The sequence below is a fragment of the Ambystoma mexicanum genome, chromosome 2q, assembly GCF_040938575.1.
Source record: "Ambystoma mexicanum isolate Mex_15411 chromosome 2q, UKY_AmexF1_1, whole genome shotgun sequence".
NCBI lineage: Eukaryota > Metazoa > Chordata > Amphibia > Caudata > Ambystomatidae > Ambystoma > Ambystoma mexicanum.
Genome location: NC_090924.1, coordinates 684624778 through 684633360, shown reverse-complemented (window position 1 = coordinate 684633360; position 8583 = coordinate 684624778). Strand labels below are relative to the sequence as shown.

At 47.7% G+C, this 8583-nt stretch overlaps 1 protein-coding gene across 1 annotated transcript; it reads left to right on the top strand.

Annotated features, from left to right (window-relative positions):
• The first annotated feature begins 1536 nt into the window (after positions 1-1536).
• Positions 1537-8358, top strand: LOC138569680 (hemoglobin larval subunit alpha-like). The gene is made up of 3 exons (XM_069647868.1): positions 1537-1808; positions 4525-4729; positions 8041-8358. The coding sequence occupies exons 1-3, from the start codon at positions 1714-1716 to the stop codon at positions 8167-8169; spliced, it is 429 nt and encodes a 142-aa protein (XP_069503969.1). The 5' UTR covers positions 1537-1713; the 3' UTR covers positions 8170-8358.
• The last annotated feature ends 225 nt before the right edge of the window (positions 8359-8583 follow it).

Here is an 8583-nt window from a genome sequence, read left to right as displayed (position 1 = left end):
TTGCAAATGCTCCCATTACTGCTTGTGTCTGTACAATTGGAGCTCACAATCCATTCTGCCAATAACTGCAGTGTCTGTTTAATTGAAGCTCTGGTAGAGTGCTCTCAGACTCACCCATGCCTATTCAAGTGAAGCTTAGATGCATGTGTCCATATCTGCAATGTGTGGTCAGTGTCTGTTTATTTGAAGCCCAGGTAGAGTGCCTTCAGTATGGGCAATGTCTGCTCAATTTAAGCTCTGGGTGTCTGCCCTCAGTACGGGCAGTGTCTGTTCAACTGAAGCTCAGGTAGATTGCCCTCAGTATGGGCAGTGTCTGCTCAATTTAAGCTCATGATGGGTGCCCACAGTACTGGCAGTGCATGTTTATTTGAAGCCCAGGTAGAGTGCCTTCAGTATAGGCAGTGTCTGCTCAATTTAAGCTCTGGATGTCTGCCCTCAGTACGGGCAGTGTCTGTTCAACTGAAGCTCAGGTAGATTGCCCTCAGTGTGGGCAGTGTTTGCTCAATTTAAGCTCATGATGCCTGCCCTAAGTACGGGCAGTGTATGTTCAATTAGGCTCATGATACCTGCCCTCAGTATGGGCAGTGTCTGTTTAATTGAAACTCGGCAATGTGCTCTCAGCCTGGGCAGTGTCTGTTTACTTGAAACTCGGCAGAGTGCCCTCAGCATGTGCAGTGTCTGTTTAATTGAAGGTCACAGTACATGCTTCCAGAAGCTGCAGTGCTTGGTGCATTGACCCGGTCCATTGAAGCTTAGGGTATTGAAGCTTAGGGTGCATGCTTCCAGAAGCTGCAGTGCTTGGTGCATTGACCCGGTCCATTGAAGCTTAGGGTGGTGAAGCTTAGGGTGCATGCTTCCAGAAGCTGCAGTGCCTGTTGCATTGAAGCTTAGGGTGCATGTTTCCAGAAGCTGCAGTGCCCGGTGCATTGAAACATAGGGTGCATGCTTCCAGAAGCTTCAGTGCCCGGTGCATTGAAGCTTAGGGTGCATGCTTCCAGAAGCTGCAGTGCCCAGTGCATTGAAGCTTAGGGTGCATGCTTCCAGAAGCTGCAGCGATGGTGCATTGAAGCTTAGGGTGCATGCAGAAGCTGTAGTGCCTGGTACAAGCTTCCTATCGTCTTTATATATTCATAAAACAAACTTCAGTGTATCTGGCAAAAGGAAAACGATTATTTCCATTACAAAAATGGAAGGATGAAGTTAGTCCTGCACTTGTGGGAGGCGGTGCTGTTTTTTTTCATTGCTAATATGACCGACATACAACGGCAAGGTGACATTTTAGCCACATGCTAACTCAACTAATGCCTCCTGTGTGGTGACAGGGAGCCCTCTACTCCAGAAGGTATAGAGACAGTTTAGCCCCCAGAGTGTTCCCATGCAGTGATCTGCCCCCACAGTGCACCAGCAGGAAAGGGCCGGATCCTTTCCCTGTAGGCAAAGGGGACCTGCACAATCACTCGCCAGGCAGCCATTGCAGATAAGACCTCTGTGCAAGTCATCCTGCTAAGTCACCCCCTGCCTGGCACTGTGCCGGGGAGATAAGATAACCCCCCACCTTGGGTGGAACCCAAGAATGACCAATGACGTGGATCTCTGCCAAGCTCCCGAGCCCCCAGACCCCTTTAAAAGGGGGCCTGACCGGCCTCCAGCACCGATTGCATTCACCTGCCATCTCCTGCTGACCCAGAGCCCCCCAGCTCCACAACCATCAAGATGACTCTGACCGCTGAAGACAAGGCCCTCGTCGTCGCCCTCTGGGGCAAGATCGCCGGCCACACCGATGCCCTCGGAGGCGAAGCCCTCGACAGGTAAAGGCTTATGAGAGGAACCCTGAGGGTCTATAAATGACCAGCCACTGCCATATCGATGATTACTGCTCGTTTTTCCAGATCGGGGTGCACAGGGCCCCATGTCAAACTCTGGTTATAAAAATATTTGAAACTTCGTTTAACAGAAAATCCTGCCACATGAGGCTATATTTCCACTTAAGCCGGCTCATGTTGTCTCTAGTTTAGCAGGTAGATATTTAAAGGGGGCAGTGCCATTATGTAATGCGACTCAACGTTAAACGGCCAGGTACCTGTTTCCACGACGGATGAGGCAAGTGACGGCGCAGAAGCGAACACACGAGCCAGCATTTAAAAGAGTTCAGTTAGAGCCTGCAGAGGCGGAGGAAGAGCCCAGAGTCCACAGAGAAAGGAGCAGAGGTGTTGCTGTGGGGGGGAGGGGGTTAGGGGGCTATAACGCTAGATAGAATCTCAGGGTTTACAACCAAAAGACTAGCTAGCCCCCAGTCCTGACAATCCCGACATTAGTGTTGCCCCGGATCTTTTCCAGACCTAGCAACACCCCTGGAAAGGAGTAAGAGTGTGGTTAAAAGGTGGTTTGGAAGACGAAATAGCCTCGGCAGAAGGTGTTATGAAAGTAGAACCCGTGCAGTGCTGGGAAGAGCCTGAAACCAGGAGTCAAGAGGTTTGAGCAAGGGTCTGCAACCTTTGGCTTGCCAGATGCTTTGGACTACAACTCCCAGCAGCACTAGCCAGCTTAGTCAATTATGATGGCTTGTGGGAGTCATAGCTCAAATCTTCTGGAGAGCCTCAGGTTTCAGAACCCAGGATTAGGGCCGCTGGAGAGGAGCGGATGTCCTAGAGCCAGAATGGTAAGATGCTAGAGCCTGTGTGAAGATCTAATGAAGCTTATCGGGAGGTGGCAGGAGATTGGAAGGCATTAGAAGGGGGCATTCTCTATGGGGAAGGTGCCAGGATGATAGAGATGAGATTGGCGATGGGGGGGACCAAGAACAAAGGAGGAGGTGGCAAGTGGTAAGAGGCTGTGGTAGAGATGCCAGTTCATTACAGCCCAGGTGGAGGGGTAAAAGTGTTTAGAGTCTTTGGCAAGGTGGGAAGAGTTGGGACCTTGTGTGAGTGATAGCTAAGCGGGCAGATGTAAGACACTAGACCCTGTGAGGAGATGGGCGGGAAGAGAATTTGGGGAACACCATCAGAAGGTGGGTCCTGTGGGGGAGTGATAGAAGTTAGAATCTGCACTGAAGGTGGTAGAAAGTGGGAACCCATAGACAAGGTGCTAAGAGGTTTCAGCTTGGGGGGAACGTGATAAATGGTTAGGCAAAACAGAGAGGAGGGAAGCGGCCAGACAACCCCTCTGGGTGCTGGTAACAGGCTTAAGCCTGCATGGGAGGCAGGAAGAGGCTAGAGTCCATGGATGAGGTCAGAAAAGGCTGTAGAATGCCAGAAGAGGGATAACGGGAATAAGGGGTTCGGAGGAGGTGGTAAAAGCGTAAATCCTTTGAACAGCAAGTCAACAGGCTTCAGGACCCACAGATGGGTGTATGGTTTAGAGCTCATGTACTAGACAGTGTACGTGGTTGAAGCCAGTCGCGAGGCGGTAAGCAGTGGGAGGCTCCGGGTGGGTGGTAAGAGATCTTCTATATAATAATGGGCCCTACTGCAATAGCCTCTTTTCATGGCATTGGACCATTTGATCACCAGCCTGTATCACAGAAGTACATGCACACATACATCTCCCTCGATTGAATGAAAAAAAAGCTGCAAAAAAAAGTCTTCATGCACACTAGAATGTGAGCAGCTGGACTGGAATATGGAAAGGGATGTTTGCATGCAGAAGCCAATCACTCCCTGTGCCTGTTTGGAGCTGATACATGGGGAAGTGCAACGAACAGAAGGGTCATTTCTGACCCCTGGGCTTATTTATTTTCACTTTTGACTGGATGAGTAAGAACCACCGCTATCCCGCACAAAACATCAGCCACTGTGCAGAATGTATTTGAAGGTTCAATGACAGGGCCATTAAGGCTCATCGGGGTGGAATGCCTTCCTAGCTCCCCCATGGGTGTTGCGATCCTATGAATACATTAGATCATGGATTGGGGGAGGGCACCGCTTACCCAAACTGCACGATCCACGGAGAATGCACAGGTAACGTTAGGAATACCATTACGTGTGCATTGCCTTGGATAGGACGTCTGACAAAGTTCAGGGTGCATGTTTTCCGGGTGCCCTAGTACTTGGGAATTAGGTCCCTCGTCTATGGTCGATCTCAGAATGCCACTGTCATTAAACATGCATGAAACATACAGAGGTCAAAGTGGGGGTTGAGGCAACTGTTTTATATTTTTTTTGTTGCATTTTTAAAGCGCTCACACGCTGTTACAGCTTTTTCATGTTGGTCTTAGTTGTGTATTAACGCGCTTAAATACCCAGAAGTTTCAAAGCGCGGACCAAGGATCGAACCTGTGTTGCTTCGTGTCGTCTTGCTTCCAAGGCGAGCATGTTGCCACTGATCTATCCTCCCGAGCTGTGTCAGACTCTCTGGCCAAAGTGAGGGTACCTCAGCACTCACATTAAATACCCACAATCAACAACTCAATGCAGACACGTGTTTACTTTCCTAGAGAGCAGAGAATGTCAGCTGTGAATGTGAAATGCCTGTCGAGTTGCAGTTTACTGCAGTTCCCCTAAATATGTCCCTGCCCCCCTCCCCCAGGTTGTTCGCAAGCTTCGGTCAGACTAAGACCTACTTCAAGCACTTCGACCTCAGCCCGGGCTCTGCTGACGTGAAGGGACATGGCGGCAAGGTCCTGAGCGCCATCGGTGAAGCCGCCAAGCACATTGATGACCTCGACATGGGGCTGTCCAAGCTGAGCGACCTGCACGCCTACAACCTGAGGGTGGACCCCGGAAACTTCCAGGTGAGTCCAGATCACCATGCACGGAACTTATGTGAATATAACCAAACACCGAGCATCAGGAGTAGGACGTCTGCGAGCATCAGTAGTTTCTTAGGTTTGCATCCCACCTTCCACAGGTCCATTCTCTGCCATAGGAGGCGACAGAGGAGGTCCTTGTTTTCTTTAAAGTAGCCATGATCGACAGAGTATGGTAAAAGGCCATGTACTTGCAATGCAAATAGGGGACCACTTCTGACAATGTGCCAGCACTAGCTGGTGGAAAGGATGGGACCACCCTCAGCTGAGCAAGGCAACCAACGAGTGGGCAAAAGTGCCAGCCCGCTTACCACTAAAAAAACTGAAGGGTATGCACCATGACTCCAGAGTCAGATGGCAATCATGAGCCCAACCCTCGACCATAGACAGTAATTCATAAAGTTCAATTTGCTTCCCGTAAAAACATGAAGGGGTACCTCTAACTTCCACTCCCTTTAAACAACAGTAACATCCTTAAAAAAGGAACCAGGCCATTTTGAATGTTAGTGGCACACCATGCAGTACAAACAGTGCAGCTGTTGAATGTTTTAATTGGAGAGGTGTAAATGTTTGCCGCATAGTGAAGGAACCCAAACCAACCACCGGTGGGTCGTCGGCCTCCCCCTGAACATTTTAATACTAATGGGTTAGATTGATGCATTTTCTTGCACACTTTATGTGAGAAAGTGGGTAAAAAGCCACATAGTTTGCAATCAGTTTTGTATGGTAGCACAAATTCTGTAGATTCAAGTCCCCAACAGTGTACAGGTGCATTTTCCAACACATTTTAATGACCCCTTTGCCCACAACATATGCCATTATAAAAACTATGTTCATGCTGGCTGTTCCCATACATGCCCATGCAGCAGAATGAAACAATATATACCATTATTAGCATATATGAACTCACTCCAATTGACTTTTCCCATAATAAAATGCCATGCCACAGTAAGGAAACGTGTCAAGACAGGCTGCATTAATGTAGGCCTGTCTTGCCATGTAATGACACATCATGTTTGCTTTACCCTTGACACCCAGTAACAAAATGCCATGCCACAGTAAGAATAAATGGCAAGACGGGTACCATCGGTTAAGGCCAGTTTAGCCATCTAATAACACTTGTTTGCTTTACTTTTGATGCCCACCAAATATTCTATGCCACAGCAAGAAAACATAACTAGACTGGCAGCACCAAAGTAGCGCAGTCTAGCTATGTATAGCAGTCATTATATTTGCATGAAGATTGATGCCCATTAAAAAATGTGATGCCACAGTAAGAAAGTAGATCCAAACCGGCTGCACCAATGAAAGCCACTGTAGCTACATAATAAAACATATCTTTACCCCAATATAAAATGCCATGCCACAATAAAAACATGACTAGACTGGCAGCACCCAAGTAGCCATTCTAGCTAAGCAATAAGACTCATCATGCTTACTTTACCTTTGATCACCTTTAAAAAATTGAATGCTACAGTAAAATAGTAGATGCAGACTGGCTGCCTGCAACCTAGTAACACTTGTCATGCTGGATTTAGCCTTCATGCAGTACAAAATGCCATGCCACAGTATAAAAACATAACTAGACTGCCATCACCAGAGTAGGGCAGTATAGTTATGTAATAACACTCAACATTTGATTTACCCTTTCTAAATCTGCCTGCTTCTACTCTCCGCCCTCTGCAACTCATCCATAACAGGACTGTGAGACTTGTCCTTGGCCTCAAGCCCAGGGATCGTATCTCTCCATCACTGAAATCTATGCGTTGGATCCCAGTGGCTGCAAGGATTAAGTTCAAGACCCTCTGCATTGTCCACAAGGCCTTCTGGGGCCTGGGTCCTCAATACCTCCAACTCTCTCTTCGTAAATTCCTTCCTACTCGAGCTCTTCGCTCCTCCACCTCCAACTCCCGCAGGGTCAGTCGCTTCTCCAAGCAACAAGTTGGTGGTAGATCTCTTTATTTGGCTGGGGCCTCCCTCTGAAACAGCCTCCTTGCCTCTCTGAAACTTGAAGAGAAACATCTCTGGTTCCGAAAGAACCTTAAGACCTTCCTCTTTGCTTCTGCCTTCTCTTTTTCTCTCCCCTGATTTGCTGTCTGATATTGCACTGGTCACCTGACTACCCTCTGATTTCGGGCCCATGTCCCTGCCCACCCAGTTGCACACTGACACTGCCTCCCGGCAACCCTTGCGCTTAGGTCTGTATCTGTAACCCTATAGTCCCCCTACCTGCACTATTGGACACCTGCTGTCTGCACTTACCCTTGCACCTGCCACCTGCTGGCCGCATATCTTGTTATTGTTTTGATCCCATGTACAGCACTACCCAATCCCCTTTCCCCTGGCACTTTTTCCCTCACCCTCCCCTGTACTTGCACGATCTCAATGTCACTTGGCCTAGTAAGATCGTTGTCTCTGTCCTCCCTCTGTTCCCCCTTCCTTGCCTCGTCGCGCCTTGCCTCGTCGCGCCTTGAAACACTTGTGCATAAGCGCGTTGCAATTGCACATCATATCATATCATGCCCAGTATAAATGCCATACCACGAGTAGCTCTGCCCCAAATTAGAGGCCTGCTACCCCTTCATCCACGTACGACAGGCACATACACTCAAAGCACACATGCTCTTGTTCACACAACATACACTCGTATTCACCAGCGCATTCATACATTCACACGACAAACTCTCATATTCACATGCGCATTCACATATTTAAACAACATAAGCTCTTTCATTCACCCACACATTCATACAGCACCAAGGAAGCTTCTTGCATTCATTCATGAATACATTAAAAAATATACACACATTCACATGAGGACACATTAACACATGCGCACTCAGACAAGCGCACTTGCATGCACAAATATATACAAGCACATTACATTGCATATACACAATCACATTTCACTTACCTCCCATGATCATGAAACATGACTGGTGGGCCCGCCTTACACAGAGTGCATTGATGGTCTGAAGAGGAGGAAGTTCCTCGCCTGTCAGTCAGCACGGCCTCGGTCTTCCTATCCCCAGTTCCAAAGAAAGGTTCCTGTGCTGGGTATCACACCACATTTAGCACTATAAACAATTTAATATAAAATGCCCTTGAATCGAGCAACTTCTGCTGTTAGGGTTGCCATTTGGGGCCTGCGCAAAGAACAATATAACATCATGTGTTGACCGGATTGCAATTTGAGAGAATATGGAGCTATATATTATGCTGGTTATTATTTGAGAGTTTTCCTTCTATATCACTTGTGCTTTGCGTGGTGTTCACGTCCTGTTTTTCTCTTTCAGCTGCTCTCTCACTGCATCCAGACTGTCCTGGCTGCCCACTTCCCAGCTGACTTCACCCCTCAGGCCCAGGCTGCCTGGGACAAGTTCCTGGCCGCAGTGTCCGGTGTCCTGACCTCCAAGTACAGATAAACTGAGGGTTCAGCGCGTGAAGAGAGAGAAGACAAGATGGCCGCCATGATGGTGGCTATAGAAACGTGTCGGAAGCATTAAGAAAATGCATCATTAATACAGAGAAGATTCGTTGTTAATGCTTTGCCCCCATCAGATGCAGCTGTTGTTCTTTTCTTTTGTAACATCATAATAAAATGTGAAACGGTCTACATGTTTCTCTGTGTCTACCTTTAATTTTGCCACGTGTATCGCTTTTGTTTTGTGATTGCATGTGAATTATTCAGACAATGATTTAAAGCAGGGCTGGAAATATTCCTTCTAGCGCGAGATGTTGTTGTGAATAGTTATTTTTATTGTGGTATTTTTACAAACTAAAACCTTCAAAGAAAAAAATGAAAAAACAATCCACATAAAATAATTAAAATCACACCA